The following is a 26681-nucleotide window of genomic DNA, read 5'->3' as shown; positions in this document are numbered from 1 at the left end:
TCAAGCTAACTTTGTTTTATTTTGATGGCACGCTTGTGTACCACGCCACGACGTTGGTCGTTAAGTGGTGTTTATTTTTCTAACTACTCCAGTGTTCCGATGAGTTGAACGGAAAAGCCAAAACGATTGCTGGTTTCTGATTGCTTCGGTTCTGGTGAGTGTGTATCTAGTGTGATTCGAACCCATGTCGTTTGTATTGGGCGTTTTTTTATTTCCCATGTTGGCTACGCCGTAATATGCAACCACTTCCCCGTTTTATTGTGATTTTGAGTGTTTAATGATGTCTTCCTCACCCGTCACGCCATGACCCAGTTTCAACCACACGGCCATTTTGCAACACAGTTCGTGACCCTCGGCGTCACCCGACTGACTATATGAGCGTTCTGTTCAACTGTTAAGCTAGGATTTATTACCGTTATTATCATTATATTGTCACGTGATTTGTTTTACCTTATGTGTAATGTCTTAAGTATCTTTATTGTAATTTGTATATACCAATTCGTATATACCGAGGAAACGACCCCGGTTGAAGGTCATGTATTTTATGACGTCACCAATTCGTGTGTAGGTACTGCTTCTAGATCTGTGCCGTACTTTCTGACAATGTAAGATTATTGACTTAAAAAAATTGGGGGTCACCAACTTAATTTTCGAGAAAATGATGGTTGTATTTTTGTGGATAGTGGCCATTTTGGCAGTATTATAGTGCTTTTACCATAGATTCCTATGGAAACGATATTATGCCATATCTCAAGAGGACTTTTTGTTGTCCTGATTTATTTCAAAAAAATCTAGAATTTAAAAAGTGTCACTGTATTCACACTGCTTTCAACAAAATATGTAAATATCTTAATTTTTAATTTCAGATTTATTAAAATATTATTGAAATAAATTGAAAATATTATTCGAAAGCCAACCGTTAACAGTCAAAACCAAAGCAGATAGCCAATTTGCTAGCGAGTTTGCAAATTGGCTGCCCCAATACTTCTGAGACTTGCTGTAATGTACTGGCCAAGTCAACGATGGTTTTTTTTTGCAAATATTGTACTGGTATTCACTGACATGGATTTTCATCCAACCTTCTGTGATTTTTTGATGAGGTCATTAATTGAGTACATGGGGAAACAAATTTCAGGAAAAAAACCCAGAAAATTAGTGGTAATAGCAAAGAGGATGAGGGACTGCATTTTTAAAAAACATATTTTATATCTAGGGTATATAATTATTATTATACATCATCTACATCCGGACTCCACTCAAAGAAGTTCGCTGATTCTGTTCGGAACATTTTGGAATTAAACATTCCTATGATGTATCCTTGAGAGGAAAAGAGAATGACATTATGCCGTCACATCGACTTCCGCTGCGTGTTGGTTGATTCTCCCACAGTACTGTCTTCCTGCATACTTTGAGGTATTCTCGTAAAACCTCATAATATTACAATCAATCTAAGATAGAAGCTTTATGATAGTAGTGTTTCATGTGTAGCCATAATAAAAAATATATTTTTTCTGGGTAATTTTTTTCAGATGAAACTCTGTGGCCTTTTTGGGTGGATACACATTTTGATCCTCCCTTCCAGAAGACCAGGTAATGTAAGTCCGAAATGCGACCTAAGTTTAATTTCATGTAGTTTCTCTTTCACTACCGGTAATAATTAATGCAAGCTGCTTGCTTTTTTATAATTATTACCACCGGTTTCTTCTTTCCATCCTAAATTCACAAAATAGTCCCTTTTATAGTCTGCACTTTTCTTCAAAAGATTGAGACAAAAATGGCCAAATTGTTCGAGTAAAAACTGAAAATTGACTCAAATTTTATCTTTTGGCTCCAGAAATATTGAGATTAATTAAGATTGGAATAAATTAAGATTTGCACAAGATTCACTAGTGAAAACACTTGCTAATATTCTACCATTATTGAATCAATTATTTTATAGTGTTGGTACAGTGATAATTTCTGTATCTTGATAAAATACAAATATTTTGTTTTCCATTATAATTTGATGTTTAATAATCACATATCCATAAATATCTTCCTTGTCTTCATATTTGTGATTTACATAATAATTAGTCTGTTTTTCAGCTTTTCCATGAAAGCTTTCTTTGATCTGTATTGTGTGTACATTGTTTTATGACCACTCATAATCTTTTTTAGTCAGTGTTTTGACACATGGAATATGAAATTAACTAAAACCTTAAACTGAATGGTTCATGTTTCCTGTGAACCAGTTTTAATGATTGACTGCCCCTATTGGTCTCATCAATTACACTGAGAAATGTGCCACTGTGGTTACACTTTGAGACAACTAGTACAAATAAGCTTTTCATCTGAAAAGTTAACTTTCCATTCATCATTTATCAATTTGTGGGACATGATAAATATATAAACATATTTTATTGACAGTGATGGTAAAGTTGTGGATAGTAATAATGATGTTATGAGGATACACAAAGATGTTCCTGCTATACTAAAACAGATTCAAGATCGAGAAATTCAGATAGCTGCTGCTTCAAGGTACTTGTGTGAATAGAACAGAGAATTTAAATACAATTATTTATAGTATTTGATTGATTAAAAATAGTTCCTTTCCTTTCAAAGTGACTGTGAAATTTGTTCCGTTTCCTGTGGATCTTATTCCAAATTTTCAGCTTTTTAGTGGCAGCAAATCCACTGGTATTGACAATGCTACAAAATAATAACAATGACTAGCCCATCAACCCATAATGGATGAAACTCACTTTGTGTGACATACATTTAGCACAAAATGAGCTTGAGTTCATTATGGGTTGGCGTGGAGTAGCCAATACTGCAATAATGTCAGTTCAGGTTCTGGTATCTGCAGGGTTAGCTTTCTCTCTACAGGAGTCATCATGGCCATGTACATTTCTGTAGTTGGTAATATTTTTTTTTCAGGACAGACTATCCAACCGGTGCAAAGACTTTACTAAAACTTTATGATATTGACCAATATTTTAATTACAAGGAAATTTATCCTGGCTGCAAAAGAAAACATTTTGAGAAGTAAGTTCAAGATTGACATGATCATTTGTGACATTTTCCATTGTGCTATATTATATGGTTTGATTGAAATTGTATCTGTTATTTCTTCTAGGTTTCATAAAGCAAGTGGTGTAGCGTATGAAGATATGCTATTTTTTGATGATGAAGCAAGAAATATCAGAGATATCTCCAAGATTGGTGAGCTATCACATATCCAATAAGATTATGAGAATACAACAAAGTATGCTCAAAAGCAGACGTTCATGCAATCCTGAACTGCCGGAATGCATATTTTGCGGTATTCTCATGATATCCAATGATATTCATGTCAGCATTGTCGATCAATGGAAACAAGGTGTTTGAATGTGACATAAATATGATATACATTTGCCAATAAACAAGCCATTGATTAATACATGGAAATTAAATATATACGGTACTCCTTTTTGATCAAGTGCATGTACCAGTTCTATACTGAACTGCCAGACAATTTAACATGTGTGAGTATATAATAATAAAAAAAAAAATTGGAATAATTATGTCAGATTGTAAAGCAGACAGGCTTTATGATTGTATGAGTTGCATTTGATTTCAGTCATCTATCCCACAATACATTAATTTATGATTTTGAATTGTGATACTGTCTATGACTGCCAATAAACCATTTTGTATTGTGACACAAACCAACTGTTTTTGATATGCTAGATATGTTGATTTGCATCAAACAAAATGGTTGCGAGTTGACTATCTTGAATTGGAATGTTACACAAATAAACTTTTGTTGATGTGTTAGCACAGAATTTTCTGTGAACCAAGTTTGGACCCAATTTAACTGCAAGAATTTCGGAAATAAGTGTTTTAAAAAGAACTAGAATCGACAATGGCTGCTGAAATGGCTTCTGGTCAGCCACATTTCATAGAATCTTTAAGCTATTTTTTGTTCAAATATGCCCGCCAGTCAGTCATTGTTTGATTGAACAAAACTCCCATGTATCAACCATGTTTGAGGGGGAATCAGGCTATTAATTTTCAAGATAATGAACGAATGGAATTCAATCCATAAGCCTTGGCTAAAAAAGAATTCAAACTCATCTGTAACACATCCAAATACGTCTACGGCTGATTTTGCTTCCTCACATATAATAAGATTTGGCTGAGCCATCCCACTGCTGGAATTTCAGAGTTAGGAAAAAGACAAAAAGATAGTTTGTGCTTCTCGGTGATACAGCCCAGTTAATCTGTTAATAAGCAAAATGATTTTTGACTGGTTTGCATGTTGTATACTGTTTTCATTTTTAATAACTCAATTTATCCACAACTGAATTAAGAGGTTACATGACTGCAAAAAATGCTAATAAATACCCCTAATGTATTGTATATGTTCCATGACACTTACTTTATACTCAATGCAATATTAAATCTTCCTGTTTTTACAGGTGTTACCAGTATATATGTGGATTATACAGTTGGTCTAACTGTGAAAGTGTTGGAAGAAGGCCTCCAAAAACATTCAGAGAAAAAATCAAAAAGATGATTTTGACATTTGTGATACCAAAAAAAATGTCAGTCCCTCATATGCAACAATGAACAAATGTAAACAAACAAGATATAATAAGAGACATAACCTCACTCATATTATGACCAATTATTATTATTATTGCTGCCTTCTGTGCAGCCCTGCAAACAAAGTACATTATGTCTCAGTTCTTCTAGGGTTTGTGATTCTATAGTACTGTATTTACTCAGCAAATTTAAAACTCCAAATCAAAATGACATATAGTATTTGAGATGCTGATCCAGCATTCATGCATTTTTGTGAGAATATCCTTATTGTGTATATAGACAGTAAACATTGGTAACATTAGGAACAAATTTGATACAAAACACTTTTTAAATGAGTGCTTCTTCATAATAACTGTGAAATTATAAATTATTTACATTCTAAAATATTGTTATTTTAATATTCATACACACACTAATCTTGAAGTCTGGTTCCTGAAAATAAAATAAAATATATGCGAAAGATCTATATTATGGAATTAAACCATCCATCAATCAATCCCTTGGGCTCTTTTCAATACTACACCGTGATTTTTATATTTTACCAAACTGTTGCTGAACTTTCACACATACTGGTTATGCATATTGTTTGCATAGTAGCACATTAAATTGACAAGGTTATAAATATGCAATGACTGCATTCTGTAGATCAGAAACTGCAATTTACATGTACATAGATTTCTAGTTTGCAAGTACATGTTTAAAAAGCTACCGAGTGTATTTTCACAGCACTGCCTTGAAATCTTTACTATATTAACACTGATATATAATGTAAAATACTTTCTTTTATGCTTGTAATTTATTTTCTCTATTTTTGCTTAAGGAATGATTCATGACAATAAAAGGAATATACCCAGTACTTTGTTTTTCTATATACTTAATATCCAACTTATCAAAAATCAGTGAAAATAAATTCCATACAAAACACCCCAGGTCTTTTTTAATTCCGGCTGACATAAAGTATTTTACAGTACCACACTTATCTCCCAAAGAAGCAGACATGAACTAATAAATGCTGTACTTTATTTTAAACCATACACACCTATCATTTACATTTATTGTATGCTGTACTTTATTTTAAACCATACACACCTATCATTTACATTTATTGTATGCTGTACTTTATTTTAAACCATACACACCCATCATTTACATTTATTGTATGCTGTACTTTATTTTAAACCATACACACCTATCATTTACATTTATTGTATGCTGTACTTTATTTTAAACCATACACACCTATCATTTACATCATATAGTATAAGAGTTCAAAAAATCTGTACTATCATAACATGCTGATATACCATATAATCAAATCTGTTTCTAGATGTAATTCCAGATCATGGTTGAGCTATTAAATCATATGTTTGTGAAATTTGCCTAAAACAAAAAATGAGACAGGAGCCTCATCGTTAAAATCTTACATTTGCCATAGACAAACCTGTCATTTACTGAAGTGCTACTAATAAAGCGCCATAGACAAACCTGTCATTTACTGAAGTGCTACTAATAAAGCGCCATAGACAAACCTGTCATTTACTGAAGTGCTACTAATAAAGCGCCATAGACAAACCTGTCATTTACTGAAGTGCTACTAATAAAGCGCCATAGACAAACCTGTCATTTACTGAAGTGCTACTAATAAAGCGCCATAGACAAACCTGTCATTTACTGAAGTGCTACAAATAAAGCGCCATAGACAAACCTGTCATTTACTGAAGTGCTACTAATAAAGCGCCATAGACAAACCTGTCATTTACTGAAGTGCTACTAATAAAGCGCCATAGACAAACCTGTCATTTACTGAAGTGCTACTAATAAAGCACCATAGACAAACCTGTCATTTACTGAAGTGCTACTAATAAAGCACCATAGACAAACCTGTCATTTACTGAAGTGCTACTAATAAAGCGCCATAGACAAACCTGTCATTTACTGAAGTGCTACTAATAAAGCGCCATAGACAAACCTGTCATTTACTGAAGTGCTACTAATAAAGCGCCATAGACAAACCTGTCATTTACTGAAGTGCTACTAATAAAGCGCCATAGACAAACCTGTCATTTACTGAAGTGCTACTAATAAAGCGCCATAGACAAACCTGTCATTTACTGAAGTGCTACTAATAAAGCGCCATAGACAAACCTGTCATTTACTGAAGTGCTACTAATAAAGCGCCATAGACAAACCTGTCATTTACTGAAGTGCTACTAATAAAGCGCCATAGACAAACCTGTCATTTACTGAAGTGCTACTAATAAAGCGCCATAGACAAACCTGTCATTTACTGAAGTGCTACTAATAAAGCGCCATAGACAAACCTGTCATTTACTCAAGTGCTACTAATAAAGCGCCATAGACAAACCTGTCATTTACTCAAGTGCTACTAATAAAGCGCCATAGACAAACCTGTCATTTACTGAAGTGCTACTAATAAAGCGCCATAGACAAACCTGTCATTTACTGAAGTGCTACTAATAAAGAGCCATAGACAAACCTGTCATTTACTGAAGTGCTACTAATAAAGCGCCATAGACAAACCTGTCATTTACTCAAGTGCTACTAATAAAGCGCCATAGACAAACCTGTCATTTACTGAAGTGCTACTAATAAAGCGCCATAGACAAACCTGTCATTTACTGAAGTGCTACTAATAAAGTGCCATAGACAAACCTGTCATTTACTCAAGTGCTACTAATAAAGCGCCATAGACAAACCTGTCATTTACTCAAGTGCTACTAATAAAGTGCCATAGACCAACCTGTCATTTACTGAAGTGCTACTAATAAAGCGCCATAGACAAACCTGTCATTTACTGAAGTGCTACTAATAAAGCGCCATAGACAAACCTGTCATTTACTGAAGTGCTACTAATAAAGCGCCATAGACAAACCTGTCATTTACTGAAGTGCTACTAATAAAGCGCCATAGACAAACCTGTCATTTACTGAAGTGCTACTAATAAAGCGCCATAGACAAACCTGTCATTTACTGAAGTGCTACTAATAAAGCGCCATAGACAAACCTGTCATTTACTGAAGTGCTACTAATAAAGCGCCATAGACAAACCTGTCATTTACTGAAGTGCTACTAATAAAGCGCCATAGACAAACCTGTCATTTACTGAAGTGCTACTAATAAAGCGCCATAGACAAACCTGTCATTTACTGAAGTGCTACTAATAAAGCGCCATAGACAAACCTGTCATTTACTGAAGTGCTACTAATAAAGCGCCATAGACAAACTTGTCATTTACTGAAGTGCTACTAATAAAGCGCCATAGACAAACCTGTCATTTACTGAAGTGCTACTAATAAAGCGCCATAGACAAACCTGTCATTTACTGAAGTGCTACTAATAAAGCGCCATAGACAAACCTGTCATTTACTGAAGTGCTACTAATAAAGCGCCATTGACAAACCTATCATTTACTGAAGTGCTACTAATAAAGCGCCATAGACAAACATGTCATTTACTGAAGTGCAACTAATAAAGCGCCATAGACAAACCTGTCATTTACTGAAGTGCTACTAATAAAGCGCCATAGACAAACCTGTCATTTACTGAAGTGCTACTAATAAAGTGCCATAGACAAACCTGTCATTTACTGAAGTGCTACTAATAAAGCGCCATAGACAAACCTGTCATTTACTGAAGTGCTACTAATAAAGTGCCATAGACAAACCTGTCATTTACTGAAGTGCTACTAATAAAGCGCCATAGACAAACCTGTCATTTACTGAAGTGCTACTAATAAAGCGCCATAGACAAACCTGTCATTTACTGAAGTGCTACTAATAAAGCGCCATAGACAAACCTGTCATTTACTGAAGTGCTACTAATAAAGCGCCATAGACAAACCTGTCATTTACTGAAGTGCTACTAATAAAGCGCCATAGACAAACCTGTCATTTACTGAAGTGCTACTAATAAAGCGCCATAGACAAACCTGTCATTTACTGAAGTGCTACTAATAAAGCGCCATAGACAAACCTGTCATTTACTGAAGTGCTACTAATAAAGCGCCATAGACAAACCTGTCATTTACTGAAGTGCTACTAATAAAGCGCCATAGACAAACCTGTCATTTACTGAAGTGCTACTAATAAAGCGCCATAGACAAACCTGTCATTTACTGAAGTGCTACTAATAAAGCGCCATAGACAAACCTGTCATTTACTGAAGTGCTACTAATAAAGCGCCATAGACAAACCTGTCATTTACTGAAGTGCTACTAATAAAGCACCATAGACAAACCTGTCATTTACTGAAGTGCTACTAATAAAGCGCCATAGACAAACCTGTCATTTACTGAAGTGCTAATAAAGCGCCATAGACAAACCTGTCATTTACTGAAGTGCTACTAATAAAGCGCCATAGACAAACCTGTCATTTACTGAAGTGCTACTAATAAAGCGCCATAGACAAACCTGTCATTTACTGAAGTGCTACTAATAAAGCGCCATAGACAAACCTGTCATTTACTCAAGTGCTACTAATAAAGCGCCATAGACAAACCTGTCATTTACTCAAGTGCTACTAATAAAGCGCCATAGACAAACCTGTCATTTACTGAAGTGCTACTAATAAAGCGCCATAGACAAACCTGTCATTTACTGAAGTGCTAATAATAAAGCGCCATAGACAAACCTGTCATTTACTGAAGTGCTATTAATAAAGCACCATAGACAAACCTGTCATTTACTGAAGTGCTACTAATAAAGCGCCATAGACAAACCTGTCATTTACTGAAGTGCTACTAATAAAGCACCATAGACAAACCTGTCATTTACTGAAGTGCTACTAATAAAGCGCCATAGACAAACCTGTCATTTACTGAAGTGCTACTAATAAAGCACCATAGACAAACCTGTCATTTACTGAAGTGCTACTAATAAAGCACCATAGACAAACCTGTCATTTACTGAAGTGCTACTAATAAAGCGCCATAGACAAACCTGTCATTTACTGAAGTGCTACTAATAAAGCACCATAGACAAACCTGTCATTTACTGAAGTGCTACTAATAAAGCGCCATAGACAAACCTGTCATTTACTGAAGTGCTACTAATAAAGCGCCATAGACAAACCTGTCATTTACTGAAGTGCTACTAATAAAGCGCCATAGACAAACCTGTTATTTACTAAAGTGCTACTAATAAAGCATATACTGTACATGTATATGGAATCCTAGCAGAAAATTATGCAGTAACAAAGAAAACGTGAAAGTTAAAAAAAAGAATATTTGAATATTTACAATAAAACATTTTTTCTTCACTACACTGTTATTTTGGCATGATTTATTCCAAGCCACAATCACCATCACAAAATTATTTCCAGACAAGTAAATTGCCTATATAGTGTAAAACAATTTATTACTATTTTCATATTTTCAGCATATTCACTGTGTTTTAATTTTACGAATTTGTCAAGGAAACAAGTTTTATAAATAAGTTTTATTGTTATTTTACATGTTCACATAGATTTAATTTAGTGAAGTTTACTTATCAGTGAAAGTAGCAAAATTAAAACCCAGTGAATAATTAATGTATTTACTTTATTGTTATAGTAAATTCTCAACCACATTATATACTGCACATCCAAGCTTTAACCATCTATTCCTCACCATGCTTTAACCATCTATTCCTCACCATGCTTTAACCATCTATTCCTCACCATGCTTTAACCATCTATTCCTCACCATGCTTTAACCATCTATTCCTCACCATGCTTTAACCATCTATTCCTCACCATGCTTTAACCATCTATTCCTCACCATGCTTTAACCATCTATTCCTCACCATGCTTTAACCATCTATTCCTCACCATGCTTTAACCATCTATTCCTCACCATGCTTTAACCATCTATTCCTCACCATGCTTTAACCATCTATTCCTCACCATGCTTTAACCATCTATTCCTCACCATGCTTTAACCATCTATTCCTCACCATGCTTTAACCATCTATTCCTCACCATGCTTTAACCATCTATTCCTCACCATGCTTTAACCATCTATTCCTCACCATGCTTTAACCATCTATTCCTCACCATGCTTTAACCATCTATTCCTCACCATGCTTTAACCATCTATTCCTCACCATGCTTTAACCATCTATTCCTCACCATGCTTTAACCATCTATTCCTCACCATGCTTTAACCATCTATTCCTCACCATGCTTTAACCATCTATTCCTCACCATGCTTTAACCATCTATTCCTCACCATGCTTTAACCATCTATTCCTCACCATGCTTTAACCATCTATTCCTCACCATGCTTTAACCATCTATTCCTCACCAAGCTTTAACCATCTATTCCTCACCATGCTTTAACCATCTATTCCTCACCATGCTTTAACCATCTATTCCTCACCATGCTTTAACCATCTATTCCTCACCATGCTTTAACCATCTATTCCTCACCATGCTTTAACCATCTATTCCTCACCATGCTTTAACCATCTATTCCTCACCAAGCTTTAACCATCTATTCCTCACCATGCTTTAACCATCTATTCCTCACCATGCTTTAACCATCTATTCCTCACCATGCTTTAACCATCTATTCCTCACCATGCTTTAACCATCTATTCCTCACCATGCTTTAACCATCTATTCCTCACCATGCTTTAACCATCTATTCCTCACCATGCTTTAACCATCTATTCCTCACCAAGCTTTAACCATCTATTCCTCACCAAGCTTTAACCATCTATTCCTCACCATGCTTTAACCATCTATTCCTCACCAAGCTTTAACCATCTATTCCTCACCATGCTTTAACCATCTATTCCTCACCATGCTTTAACCATCTATTCCTCACCATGCTTTAACCATCTATTCCTCACCATGCTTTAACCATCTATTCCTCACCATGCTTTAACCATCTATTCCTCACCATGCTTTAACCATCTATTCCTCACCATGCTTTAACCATCTATTCCTCACCATGCTTTAACCATCTATTCCTCACCATGCTTTAACCATCTATTCCTCACCATGCTTTAACCATCTATTCCTCACCATGCTTTAACCATCTATTCCTCACCATGCTTTAACCATCTATTCCTCACCATGCTTTAACCATCTATTCCTCACCATGCTTTAACCATCTATTCCTCACCATGCTTTAACCATCTATTCCTCACCATGCTTTAACCATCTATTCCTCACCATGCTTTAACCATCTATTCCTCACCATGCTTTAACCATCTATTCCTCACCATGCTTTAACCATCTATTCCTCACCATGCTTTAACCATCTATTCCTCACCATGCTTTAACCATCTATTCCTCACCATGCTTTAACCATCTATTCCTCACCATGCTTTAACCATCTATTCCTCACCATGCTTTAACCATCTATTCCTCACCATGCTTTAACCATCTATTCCTCACCATGCTTTAACCATCTATTCCTCACCATGCTTTAACCATCTATTCCTCACCATGCTTTAACCATCTATTCCTCACCATGCTTTAACCATCTATTCCTCACCATGCTTTAACCATCTATTCCTCACCATGCTTTAACCATCTATTCCTCACCATGCTTTACAACCCACACATGTAGTAGGAAATTTGAAAAATAGTTTCTGCCAAAACTCATCACTCAGTGTAGCAACACTACAAAATTCATATAAAGAGTTTGATTTATGAGCAAAATTGACCATACTCACAAAGAAGCAAATAAAAAAACAAAATTTCATTTGTTGGATACTGATTGTTGTAATATTACTTAATTTATGTAAGAGCATGTGCTAGTAATAGAGTAAATACCAAATGTAACAATTATATCTGTAAGATATCTGGATCAAAAGTTGTCTGCAAACTGCTGAGCATTTTCGTAGATTAGTTTATGATCAAGTTTCCAGCTTAGAACATCACCAAATCCTACTGATTTTTAAAAACTTTCAAATAATGCAGCAAATAATATACATTTTTTGTAACTTTACAATAGAAAATGAGCTCTGTGAATCATTAACCATAATATCATTTTGATAACATGGATAGCTTACGCTGATGTCACTACTGGTGCCATTCAAATATTCCATGCACTCATCGGATCTAACAGGATTCTCCTTCAGTCTGGTATATGTTGCTGATAATCAAATGAGTAAGTAGGTGCCCAAAACATGCATTCTCTGCCAACCAGTGAACGACAGTATTACAATACAACTGTGAGGGCAGTATACACTAGGAAAGGTTACAAAACAGTGATGAGACAGGTAACTCAATTCGCATCTAGCCACTTTATGGTATGACCACAAGGGAGTTGTTTTAGTAATAAATAAACATGGATCAGCTCATATCAATGTTATTTCTGAACATCAACAGGTTTGAAATTTGTCAAGATGCAGTTTTGAGTGATACAAATTCAATTAAATCATCCTATTACTAATAGACTACCCATAATTTAAACAAGATCAGACTAAATGCATGCAGAACAACCATCCACACCCTCTGTCCCCTTCTTTTTAACTTTCTTTGTCGCTTACATCAAAATATAATTTGTATATTTGCTGAAATAATCCGTATCTTTCATGGTAGTCATAGTTTCCAAAATAATATGTAGTTTTAAACCATGTCATTTACCTGACTGATAAATTCTTTGGATTATGATTGTAAGAAAACATGCTAAAAGTAAATCTTAATTTAGTGTGACATATTTGAGTAACTTTGGTGAACTTGTCTGCTTTCTACTCATCACCTTTTTGCAGTTACTTCTTGCTCTGATGTCTCTGACTTACTAAAGTAGTCTTCAGTCTTGAATATTTCTGGTGGGTGGTATTTTTTAATTTCTGACTGTGGTGTATGGACTGTTTTTTTCTGTAGGAATAATTGAAACAAATTAAATATCAGGACATAACCATAGTGCATATTATTACCAGATGTTTAGTATGAAATATCACTAACGTATATTTCACATTAAACATAAAGGTGTGCACACCACACATCAACAGTATGTGTGCGCTTGAACCAATCGTATGACAGTACAATGTTTTTATTGCTGCGGTATGAAACGCTTGGACAATTACTTGCATAATGAAATAAAAATAACTCAGTAGTTCAGTATATGATTTGTAAGAGTAGCTCAGTATATGATTTGTAAGAGTAGTTCAGTATATGATTTGTAAGAGTAGCTCAGTATATGATTTGTAAGAGTAGTTCAGTATATGATTTGTAAGAGTAGCTCAGTATATGATTTGTAAGAGTAGTTCAGTATATGATTTGTAAGAGTAGTTCAGTATATGATTTGTAAGAGTAGTTCAGTATATGATTTGTAAGAGTAGCTCAGTATATGATTTGTAAGAGTAGCTCAGTATATGATTTGTAAGAGTAGTTCAGTATATGATTTGTAAGAGTAGTTCAGTATATGATTTGTAAGAGTAGTTAAGTATATGATTTGTAAGAGTAGTTCAGTATATAATTTGTAAGAGTAGTTCAGTATATGATTTGTAAGAGTAGTTCAGTATATGATTTGTAAGAGTAGTTCAGTATATGATTTGTAAGAGTAGTTCAGTATATGATTTGTAAGAGTAGTTCAGTATATGATTTGTAAGAGTAGCTCAGTATATGATTTGTAAGAGTAGTTCAGTATATGATTTGTAAGAGTAGTTCAGTATATGATTTGTAAGAGTAGCTCAGTATATGATTTGTAAGAGTAGCTCAGTATATGATTTGTAAGAGTAGTTAAGTATATGATTTGTAAGAGTAGTTAAGTATATGATTTGTAAGAGTAGTTCAGTATATGATTTGTAAGAGTAGTTAAGTATATGATTTGTAAGAGTAGTTCAGTATATAATTTGTAAGAGTAGTTCAGTATATGATTTGTAAGAGTAGTTCAGTATATGATTTGTAAGAGTAGTTCAGTATATGATTTGTAAGAGTAGTTCAGTATATGATTTGTAAGAGTAGTTCAGTATATGATTTGTAAGAGTAGTTCAGTATATGATTTGTAAGAGTAGCTCAGTTTATGATTTGTAAGAGTAGTTCAGTATATGATTTGTAAGAGTAGCTCAGTATATGATTTGTAAGAGTAGCTCAGTATATGATTTGTAAGAGTAGTTCAGTATATGATTTGTAAGAGTAGCTCAGTATATGATTTGTAAGAGTAGCTCAGTATATGATTTGTAAGAGTAGTTCAGTATATGATTTGTAAGAGTAGCTCAGTATATGATTTGTAAGAGTAGTTCAGTATATGATTTGTAAGAGTAGTTCAGTATATGATTTGTAAGAGTAGTTAAGTATATGATTTGTAAGAGTAGCTCAGTATATGATTTGTAAGAGTAGCTCAGTATGATTTGTAAGAGTAGTTCAGTATATGATTTGTAAGAGTAGTTCAGTATATGATTTGTAAGAGTAGCTCAGTATGTGATTTGTAAGAGTAGCTCAGTATGTGATTTGTAAGAGTAGCTCAGTATATGATTTGTAAGAGTAGTTCAGTATATGATTTGTAAGAGTAGCTCAGTATATGATTTGTAAGAGTAGTTCAGTATATGATTTGTAAGAGTAGTTCAGTATATGATTTGTAAGAGTAGTTCAGTATATGATTTGTAAGAGTAGTTCAGTATATGATTTATAAGAGTAGCTCAGTATATGATTTGTAAGAGTAGTTCAGTATATGATTTGTAAGAGTAGTTAAGTATATGATTTGTAAGAGTAGTTCAGTATATGATTTGTAAGAGTAGCTCAGTATGATTTGTAAGAGTAGTTCAGTATATGATTTGTAAGAGTAGTTCAGTATATGATTTGTAAGAGTAGTTCAGTATATGATTTATAAGAGTAGCTCAGTATATGATTTGTAAGAGTAGTTCAGTATATGATTTGTAAGAGTAGTTAAGTATATGATTTGTAAGAGTAGTTCAGTATATGATTTGTAAGAGTAGCTCAGTATGATTTGTAAGAGTAGTTCAGTATATGATTTGTAAGAGTAGTTCAGTATATGATTTGTAAGAGTAGTTCAGTATATGATTTGTAAGAGTAGCTCAGTATATGATTTGTAAGAGTAGTTCAGTATATGATTTGTAAGAGTAGTTCAGTATATGATTTGTAAGAGTAGTTCAGTATATGATTTGTAAGAGTAGTTCAGTATATGATTTATAAGAGTAGCTCAGTATATGATTTGTAAGAGTAGTTCAGTATATGATTTGTAAGAGTAGTTAAGTATATGATTTGTAAGAGTAGTTCAGTATATGATTTGTAAGAGTAGCTCAGTATGATTTGTAAGAGTAGTTCAGTATATGATTTGTAAGAGTAGTTCAGTATATGATTTGTAAGAGTAGTTCAGTATATGATTTGTAAGAGTAGCTCAGTATATGATTTGTAAGAGTAGTTCAGTATATGATTTGTAAGAGTAGTTCAGTATATGATTTGTAAGAGTAGTTCAGTATATGATTTGTAAGAGTAGTTCAGTATATGATTTGTAAGAGTAGTTCAGTATATGATTTGTAAGAGTAGCTCAGTATATGATTTGTAAGAGTAGTTCAGTATATGATTTGTAAGAGTAGTTCAGTATATGATTTGTAAGAGTAGCTCAGTATATGATTTGTAAGAGTAGCTCAGTATATGATTTGTAAGAGTAGTTCAGTATGTGATTTGTAAGAGTAGTTCAGTATGTGATTTGTAAGAGTAGTTCAGTATGTGATTTGTAAGAGTAGTTCAGTATATGATTTGTAAGAGTAGTTCAGTATATGATTTGTAAGAGTAGTTCAGTATATGATTTGTAAGAGTAGCTCAGTATATGATTTGTAAGAGTAGTTCAGTATATGATTTGTAAGAGTAGTTCAGTATATGATTTGTAAGAGTAGTTCAGTATATGATTTGTAAGAGTAGTTCAGTATATGATTTGTAAGAGTAGTTCAGTATATGATTTGTAAGAGTAGCTCAGTATATGATTTGTAAGAGTAGTTCAGTATATGATTTGTAAGAGTAGTTCAGTATATGATTTGTAAGAGTAGCTCAGTATATGATTTGTAAGAGTAGCTCAGTATATGATTTGTAAGAGTAGTTCAGTATGTGATTTGTAAGAGTAGTTCAGTATGTGATTTGTAAGAGTAGTTCAGTATGTGATTTGTAAGAGTAGTTCAGTATATGATTTGTAAGAGTAGTTCAGTATATGATTTGTAAGAGTAGTTCAGTATATGATTTGTAAGAGTAGCTCAGTATATGATTTGTAAGAGTAGTTCAGTATATGATTTGTACGAGTAGTTCAGTATAATCACAATTTCTCTATTTTTTTGACACTTGATATAAAGATTATCACCTGATATCACTTATTCAAACAGCTGGTTGATACACATGTTGTCATTGGCTGTATTACCCACCCACATTTGGTTCATGAATAATATTAGCCAATGACCGAAAACAATCAACCGATTGTATATACAAGTGACCTCATATTTTTAGCATGACTGCTGATTGAATGAAGTTTTTGACAAAATAAAGTAATTTATGCATGAGTTATTTTAACACTTATGTACTTACAGTAAATGGTAATGGAAGTGAACTAAATGCCTTCTTGATTGAGCTAAGGGATCCCAATTCTAATTCAGTCTCTGCTGTATTCACTTGATCTTCTAGTAATGTCACGTCTTGCTTTACTCTAGTAACAAACACCTGTAGACAACGCCATATAGTTTACTACACACAACTAACCAGGTCTTAGAGGTACTAGACAATACACTATAGTTAACCAGAGTTTAGTAGATCAAGACAACACCATGATAATTAACAACACACAACTAAACCTCAAGCTGACAAGTTGTGAACTACTTTCAATTGTCATGAGTCTGTAATTTCCCTGTGTTTACCTATGCCCCATCACAGTCATTGTGAAATTTGCTTACCTCTAACTGGTCAATTTTGTTAAATATTCTCCTCATTTCTACACTCTTTGCATGAATATTCGGTATGGTGCTATTCAGACACAATGAAGAGTCATCACGTATCTGCAATAACAAATTAATTCCAATTTCACTTGTGTGTGCAAGATCAGTCAGTTCTGTGTTTTCATTTGTAAGCATAACAAATATGATTAATAAGTTGAAGATATTTGTTGACCTTTAGACACAAGGTTTGAAAATACTGTCAACATGTTGAAATAGCCACACGCTAATTTTTTTCTTTTAAATAGTTTTTTGTGCCAGGCGACAACTATGGACATTGAATGTCACTGTTGTCTCTCCTGACTTTTTTTTGTATGTGCAAATTGCAAGTGCACCTGGGGACACAAACACCTGCGGACTTTAACCAAGGTTCCCCCAAAGTCACATTCGTTACTGAATGAATCTCGGCCAGAGAAATAGGCTTGCCCATTGAGTCTGTGGCACACTCACTCACTCACCCAGGGTAGGGGTCGACCCTTTTGATGTTCAGCCTAAGGTAGGATTTGAACTTGGGTCTACTGGTCATGAGTCTGATGCGACAACCACTTCAATGCATGAATTAAAAAGAATTTTAATTTAGCTAAGGTGTCAACAAACTCATTATGAGAATATATATTTTATTTTAAACTAGCAACATCTTGAAATATCATTTTAGCAAAAAATTAGCTAAAAAGACGCTCTTAACAGTGGACTGAGAAGCAAAAATAGTATAGTTAAAACCCATATTAATTAATGGCATTACAGTATATGTACCTACCATATTTACAGAACTGATAAATTCATCTAGTTTCATCAACATATCTTCAACAGAGTCTTCCATAGTGGCTCTCTATACAAAGTAATAAATAATTTTTGTTTAAATGCCATTTTATAGTCTGTAAATAAATCATTTGATTAGAAGTTGTTGTGATAGGGATTTGGGACTGGTAGAGTGAGCTCACATAAGCAGTTTCATACTAAACCAAAATCTAAAGCATCATGATATAAGAGTCGTCAATGAGGTCCTCACCAGAACCAGAACAAGAAAACAGTTATGAATTAACAGTAAAAATATATCATGCCATTTATTTCTTGAATGAATGGACAATTATTTTTATCTTATTTAATTTGAATCAGTTTATAAGCAGTTATCATCACATTGATTGCTTTGTTTATTTGAATCAGTTTATAAGCAGTTATCATCACATTGATTGCTTTGTTTATTTGAATCAGTTTATAAGCAGTTATCATCACATTGATTGCTTTGTTTATTTGAATCAGTTTATAAGCAGTTATCACATTGATTGCTTTGTTTATTTGAATCAGTTTATAAGCAGTTATCACATTGATTGCTTTGTTTATTTGAATCAGTTTATAAGCAGTTATCATCACATTGATTGCTTTGTTTATTTGAATCAGTTTATAAGCAGTTATCATCACATTGATTGCTTTGTTTATTTGAATCAGTTTATAAGCAGTTATCATCACATTGATTGCTTTGTTTATTTGAATCAGTTTATAAGCAGTTATCACATTGATTGTTTTGTTTATTTGAATCAGTTTATAAGCAGTTTTCATCACATTGATTGATTTGTTTATTGATGAGGTATTGAGGAATGAGCTGTATTCTGAGAAACAACATGCAGAAAAAAATTAAATAGCTCTGATCCAGCGTCTTTGAAACAATTTAATGTGTATTTTTGAATGCACCATCTACAGGCGTTTATGTGTCTGTTTGTTAGCATTCTGTGATTACTACCCTTTAAGATTCTTTTGCAATTCATATTAGGATCTTCATTGCATTATATTTCTAATATTTTCTAGAAACTAACATGTAATTTAGTTGATGTAATTTCAATTGATGAAGTATAATTCATCAATTCACTGTTTTTACTTTTGAAAACACAATAATAATATCAAGTTGCAGTGAATCGCAAATCATAGATTGGTTTTGTATTTGTACAGTGAGTGAGCACTCCGAAAGTGCCAGGTGACTAGTTCATTTTTGAATATAATAAAAGTACATGTGAACAAAAGACAATATGTTAATGTTTATTGCGACTACAGTCACTTGGTGGCTGACAATCGATTTCACTGGGCAAAATCGTTGGTATACGGCGGGTACATTAGCGTATTCGCACGCGTATATTCCCGATATTCGAAGATATACGTTGGTCGGCGCACACGTACATTCAACGTATGTACGGGGAATACGCAACATATATTTACACATTCGGAACATACTGATACGTAAATATACACAGCAGTATATTTACGCAGACCGGAAGTATACAGTGCGCACATTAACGTACACCTAATGCAGAACAATGCTGTCTAACGTATTCATACGTATACGTAGTATATACGGACACGTGATAAACCACTGCACAGAGTTAATACTGACGCAGATCGATGTATACGTAGCGTATACGGTCACGCAATAAACCAGTGCACACAATTAACATCGGCGTAGATCTACGTATATTTTGCGTATACTCGGCATATTTAAAGCGCATGCTATTGGCTGATTTTTCAGGAACATTTGCATACAGGTCACATATTTTAGGTCATGCTTCATTTCCGGTTAATCATTCACGTAGTAATTTGGTTCTTGGGCGCCGCACGTGCTTGTAATTTTTCTAGGTACTAGTATTTTGTTTATAAATAAAGTATCGATAGTATTACTCGTGTTTGCTACCGCAACACATTTCTTTATAAACACAATACAACAACCTAGCAATATCACGAGCTCCTGTTACAGTCATATACATGTAAAGATAAAGAAATGGTTATTGCCACACCCATGGCCATCCCAGTGATCAGACGTTTTTTTTATGAACACAGGACCAGCAACGAGGCATTAACCCTTTCTTTATCTGTAGGTTACAAGTGACTGTTCTCTTGTGACTTGCATCAGACTAGATCGCATACCACAGGAAATTAAACGTGGGAGGTGATTCAAAATGACATATTTGGCCACTCGATGTTCAACACAAGTAGGATCAGGGCAACGTGAACGGTTCATAATCGGAAATAACGTTTACAGTAGATCTACGGTCAACGATAACACATTGCAACTAATGCAATTTCGTGTTAATTAATATTGAGGAGTTGTTTTTGGGTAATTGCAAAGGTGGGAATAAAATACATACATTTGTGATTCAAGTGATTTAGTATTTATTTGTAATAACAATACATACACTTACAAGTACACAAATCTTCCTCGACATACATAAATAAATCATATGGGGTTTTAATTCCAATTTAATTGAAGGTGAAAAATAAGTTTATTTCAAGTGGTTTAAATTTAGTGGACTTCTTTAACAGAAATAACGAAATTCAACAATTAATGCATTTAATTGAAGGTGAAAAATAAGTTTATTTCAAGTAGTTTAAATTTAGTGGACTTCTTTAACAGAAATAACGAAATTCAACAATTAATGCATTTAAACTGAGTCAAGTAATTTATAAATTCAATGAAACAAAAGAAATAAAATTCCAGTTATAAGCCATAAATATTGAAAGGGTTTGGGTTTGGGTAGGAATCAGAAAAAAATCACGCTGGTCATCAAAACTTAGGGCAATCACGTGGGGTTTGACAGGTACATGGTGGTCCTACTTATTTCTGGAGCATGGGATCGGTTGCCTCCTTGCCACTCGGTTGTCTTAATCCAAAATCAAGTCGTTCAGTGCCATGACCTGAATGTCGGAGACATCACAATGAACATTCCTTTCCGATCTTCTTCGCCGTCTTCCTCATCTGACATCATAATGTCACCATCTCCCACATCTCTTGTTCTTCCTCTTTAACTTCTTTTCCCGACATTCCGTCAGCTGCAATGATAGAAATGTTATTTATAACTAACACTATATTTATTATTACTGCTATTTTAACAAGCTTGAATAAAACGAATTCAAAATTATAAAAACTATAAATTAACACTTACTCATCTCCTCCTTGGTTCTTTATTTGTTTTTTCCAAGCTGTATAAAAACACTTTCGTCTTTCTCTGTCATTTTCTGGTAACAGTACCTAAAATAGAATATGTAACAGTTTAATTGAGATTTGTCAAGCAAATTAGAATAGAAAAAGGTGTTGTATTATAATGTTTGGTGACCTGGACAGTTTTTACTCAATATATTACCGACTCAACAGTGGGCAATGAGATTCAAACCTACCTCCCGCTCGAAATCAAAACGTGCTAATCATTGTAGTAATAACTTATGTATTTTATATTTAAAATTATAAGGGTGAAAAATTTGTTAAGAAAACGCAAGCCAATCACCAAGAATAAAAAATGCACGCGAGCTGTAGCTGGAACAAACGTTGACACATTCAAGAAAAAATAACAAAAATATAAATAAGACAGCATGGAAAAAAATTAATTGCAATGGTCATATCCCGTGATTTCAAATGTTTGCCTAAAATATTATGCCACATAAAACTGTTGTTAAAATGCAAGTTGGTATGAAGTATTAGTGCTATATGACTACATTCACCCACACTTGCTTACATGAAGTCAGTAGAAGACAAAAGATTTTTTCGTTAGTGTGGAGAAACGTTGGTCAGCGTGGGGGAAACAGAGGTGTTAATCCGAAAATTCATTGTCTGTTCTTGTTTGTGATTGGTTCAGGCAACGTTTCGAGGATCGCGTCGTAGCTTCTTCGTTGGTAGTGGGAGCGTGTAAATGGCGAGCGCCGGGTTACCACGAAAGTTGGGTTACTGCTATCGCCATTTATACACTACCATATTTTATTTAATAAAAAAATAAAACAAGAGACTGTATGCAAGTCTAACGCCCACTTTACACTAGCCTGTATCGGTTAATTGCTGAACAGCCTGAGCCCTTTGTCAATTTGAGTAGAGCTCTTTGAAAACAATGAAAGATCAGACAAAGGCATGGAACAACGGACATCATATGGTATAACCAGGCCAACATGAATTACTAGTAATTTGGGTGAAGAGGTCAATTAATTAGATCGGACATCAATTTTCGACTTTCGCATACTTACGTTTTTTCTGACACATAAAATAAAATTGCATATATAGCGATTTACAGGCTGTAATCAAAATCGATCCACTGAATACAAGTTATAATAGTTACAATGAAATGGTATGAACTAAGTGTGAAAAATTGAACGGTGACTTTTCTATGCGTGTTTGAAATGACACAGTTAGACACGCTACATCGACTGAAAGTTAAACACAACTTACACAAATACTGCCTGATCAATCCAGACACGCTGATTTTCAGAACTTCTAAAAGGGTTGATATCATTCTCTTGTGATGACTTGGTGTCGGTTTTTAAAATAGCACGCTTTTTTCTGTCTGTTTTGATGTAGCCATGACTTCCTTGCGCAAACGATTTACTGTTGTAACTAAAGATCGCATAATGTTGGTGATCCGAGATGCTTGAAGACTGTGGGCGAGATCTATCAAAACTTCCGAATAAACTTTGACTTGGTGAAGATGAGATGGGGATTGAGATCAGCCTGAACGCTGAACGTCAGACAATCGACAACTACGATGGAAATGGGACATCTTGTTCCTGGATTAATGCAACAATTACGTAACTGATTTCAAAAGGGCTCATCACTTCAGTCACGTTAGCGTATAGCATTTTGTTAGTAGGGGTGTGCGATTGCGAAATTCGACATTTCACAGTTTCATCATGTTCGATTATTATAATTATTTTATTTCCACCAGTAATATAGATATTTGTTATTTTACTATTCTGTACGTACTAAAAACGTAGTATTTGATTTGTTAGTGACGACGGTTCCAACTCAGCCCATAATGATAACGTCCAACCAGTGTATTGCGCCCTCATTATTTTGGACAGTGTTCTACGGACGCCTGTTCGCGCAAAGAATTGTGAGACACTCTACCACAAAGATGAAATGAATATATATACCCGAACGAGAGACTGCACCATTGGAGTATCTCTCACGTACACCATAGACTGTGGAAAACAGAAAATTTCTAGTAAAATGTATTTAGGAATTCAAATGATAGTAGAGACAAACATTTATTTAAATTTATAAATGAAACCTGATAACAAAATACAAGTTTACAGACAGATTCGGAAAAGGATCGTCGTGACCCAAGTATAAATAGGCTTCTAAACAATATGAATTATTTCTTTGCAATTCTCGCTGCAGTAAACAGTAGATGTATGTGGCTATGAATATCACTGCAGTTATTCAATGTTGTATTTATGACAATAATTAATAAAGTTAAAATTAAGATTTTGTTGAATAAAGGTACAAAAAAAAACATGAACCGGTAAACCGTTGCGCTGCTAAGCATGAATAATTAACTGATGTCAATCGATGTCACGTGATGTGAATGCACTAAAACATGAATCGTCAGTCTAGTTTTCACAAACATTTACACAGTTCCTAATATGTTGCCAAGTACCACATAGCAGGTTCAACCATAGACTGTCTATGGTTCAACGAAGACAATGAGAATTGTGTTCGCAAATCTGAAACGTCACTGCAAAGAGTACTAGCCAGAAATATCCATAGTTGTTTGAAACGAAAATGCGATGTTTAGCGTTGTTCACTGTATGTGTTCCGAGTGTATGTGGTGATATCACAGTCACTCTACTAGTAGAGTGACTGTGGTGATATAGATCGTATTCTGAAAATAACGCAGCGTACGATGGTAAATGGAATAGAAATGAAACGATCCCTAGAAATGGCGATGACGGCAAATTCGACCAATTTTGTTACATGTGTCTCAGTGAGAATTCATTTCACTTTCTTGGTATGGACTTTGTGGCTATTCTTACAAAAATGACGATCGGCCAACATTCACGTGTATGAGACCACAAGCCGGCCCCGAGAAACACGCAGACGACCCAAATGGAAAGTACATGTATTTTAACACTCGCCAAAATATTCACACCTGTATTGTTCGCATTCATTCAGGCTTGCGAATGATATTGCAATTAATCAACGTATACTCTATTGTGCAATTTCCGGTCTTGTGTTCGAATTCACCAGTGTATAGTGAGACAAATGAAGACGTCACGTTAATATCAAAGCGATGGTACACTTCAGTCAGGAAATGTTTTTTTTTTTATTTAGAAATTAGTAACAACCGTTTCTAAATTGTACCTGTACCGACCTGTGAGTTTAACGTCTGTGATTTGTAAACTGTTAGAAAAGCTTGTGAGATCAGCTGTTATGAGTCATATGGAAGTAAATAACTTACTATCTGACTGTCAGTTTGGATTTCGAGAGAAACGTGGTACTATTCTCCAGCTTCTAACAGTTTTGGAGGATTGGACTTATGCTATGGACAGAGGTGCACAAGTTGATGTGATTTATTTCGATTTTCAAAAAGCTTTCGATACCGTTCCCCATAAAAGACTAATACACAAGTTGAAAGCATATGGATTTGGAGGATCACTACTTAGATGGATTGAGGACTTTTTGTCAAATAGACATCAACGGGTGGTTATAAATGGTAAATTTTCTGATTGGTTACCTGTGGTGAGTGGCATACCGCAAGATAGTGTTCTGGGACCAGTTCTTTTTGTACTTTTTATTAATGATCTGCCAGATGCGGTTAAGTCAGTGTGTAAACTCTTTGCGGATGACACTAAGTTGTACAAGTGTATTTTTAGTCATCTGGACCAAATAGAACTTCAGAATGATATTTTCAGTCTTTGTGAGTGGTCAAGAAAATGGTTATTAGAATTTCATGTTAAAAAGTGTAAGGTGATGCAGTTTGCCAAGAAGGACTTTGATGATTATAGTTATAGTATGCGTAGCAAAGAAGGTGTTGTGTTCCCTATTGATATGGTTAATGAAGAAAAGGATCTTGGTATTGTATTCCAGGACAATCTTAAATTTAGTAAACATATTGCTAAAGTTGTGAATAGTGTTAATAGGATGTGTGGTCTTATCAAGCGTTGCTTTAGGCATTTGGACCAATCATCATTCACTAAATTGTACAAGGCATTGGTGAGGCCCCACCTTGATTATGGTGATAGCGTATGGTACCCTATTACAAAGCAAGATAAGAGATCTGTGGAAAATGTCCAAAGAAGATTCACTCGCTGTGTAACTGGGTTGAGTGATTTATCGTATGAGGGAAGGTTATCTGCATTGAATCTACCTACGCTGGGTTATAGAAGACATAGAGGGGATATGATACAAGTCTTTAAGATCTTGCATGGACATTGTGATGTTGACCCAGCTGTGTTTTTTGAGTTATCTTCATCTGTAACCAGAGGTCACAGGTGGAAACTTATCAAAACACGTTGCTACAAATCCATTCGTCATAACTTCTTTTCTACACGTATTGTCAATGATTGGAATGCACTGCCTGAGTACATTGTAGACAGTAACAGTATTGATTCGTTCAAACATAAACTCGATAAATTATGGATATCACGCAGATTTGATACATCATCAATTTATTAATATTCAGCTGACCAAATTAAACAAACTGGTGGGGACAACAAGCCATAATGGGCTTATTTTATTCCCCGAAGATTCCAGTAAACATTCCAGTAAACATGTACATAGACATTTCTCAATTACATGTACTCGGCAAAACAGGAGACGTTTTTAGATCGATTCCATGCGAGTCGACAGTTCCGGTAATTATTTATTATAAGTACTGGCGGCCGCGATACCAAATAAAACCGGACAATTCCACGCGCACAGTATTCTCCACGTATGCGTAAATATACAGACTTCGTAAAACAACGTCAATTGTACTACGAGAATGCATGTAAAATACGTACGTATACGCTGCGTGCCACCCAAGGCGGGCATGTGCGAAAGAAACCATAAAAATACGTAGCGCATATGTACGTATATTCCACGATTTGTATACGTAATCATATCTGCGTATACTAAACGTATACCGCGAATATACACAAAATGTATATCTGCGTATACAATCGTATATCAACGATTTTGCCCAGTGTTTATTCGGATTTTCAGCCCTCAACTGGCTCAAGTGACTGGGACGGTGACAGTGGGTGTGACGAACTTGAAATTATTAATTAACAAATATAACTTCGTCGGCTGTGTGAAAAACAGTAATACAATTATCACATATTACCTCTTTTCTAACATCTAGCTTTAAATATTTGGAATAGTCATTTACAGTCTGCAAAATAATTTCTTCTGTTGATGGTACAGATGGTTTTACTTCATCTTCGTGTGTTGTTTCGCCCTCTTTCCCCTTACTGTCGGCCATTTTAAAATTGTACCCCTAG

General features: G+C 34.5%; 2 protein-coding genes across 3 annotated transcripts in view; one reads left to right on the top strand and one right to left on the bottom strand.

The window, feature by feature from the left end:
* Positions 1-5422, top strand: part of LOC102809467 (magnesium-dependent phosphatase 1-like) — an 8636-nt gene extending 3214 nt beyond the window's left edge. Inside the window, exons 2-6 of one of the 2 annotated variants that reach the window (XM_006812562.3) lie at positions 1530-1590; positions 2407-2517; positions 2917-3024; positions 3116-3201; positions 4440-5422. In XM_006812562.3, the coding sequence (XP_006812625.1) occupies positions 1530-1590; positions 2407-2517; positions 2917-3024; positions 3116-3201; positions 4440-4537 (464 nt within the window). In that variant the 3' untranslated portion in view covers positions 4538-5422. The remainder of the gene's footprint in view (positions 1-1529; positions 1591-2406; positions 2518-2916; positions 3025-3115; positions 3202-4439) is intronic. The other variant, XM_085499952.1, reaches the window with a different exon arrangement.
* LOC102802463 (biogenesis of lysosome-related organelles complex 1 subunit 4-like) lies at positions 2379-26681 on the bottom strand. The gene is made up of 6 exons (XM_085499951.1): positions 26525-26681; positions 18214-18285; positions 17418-17519; positions 17056-17187; positions 13280-13398; positions 2379-3000 (listed from the first exon to the last, which is right to left on the bottom strand). The coding sequence occupies exons 1-6, from the start codon at positions 26660-26662 to the stop codon at positions 2976-2978; spliced, it is 588 nt and encodes a 195-aa protein (XP_085356077.1). The 5' UTR covers positions 26663-26681; the 3' UTR covers positions 2379-2975.

Source organism: Saccoglossus kowalevskii, chromosome 6 (assembly GCF_978046115.1).
Source record: "Saccoglossus kowalevskii chromosome 6, keSacKowa6.1, whole genome shotgun sequence".
In the NCBI taxonomy this organism is placed as follows: Eukaryota; Metazoa; Hemichordata; class Enteropneusta; family Harrimaniidae; genus Saccoglossus; species Saccoglossus kowalevskii.
This window is presented reverse-complemented; position numbering and strand designations above follow the sequence as displayed.

What these genes read in the sequence shown, in the direction of transcription:
- LOC102802463 (XM_085499951.1), bottom strand. Translation starts at nt 26,662, where the DNA reads ATGGCCGACAGTAAGGGGAAAGAGGGCGAAACAACACACGAAGATGAA. An exon ending in TTATCAGTTCTGTAAATATG is followed by an intron (nt 17,520 to 18,213) that starts GTAGGTACATAT and finishes TTGTTATTGCAG; the next exon opens with ATACGTGATGACTCTTCATT. An exon ending in CAAGAAGTAACTGCAAAAAG is followed by an intron (nt 3,001 to 13,279) that starts GTGATGAGTAGA and finishes TTTCTTTTGCAG; the next exon opens with CCAGGATAAATTTCCTTGTA.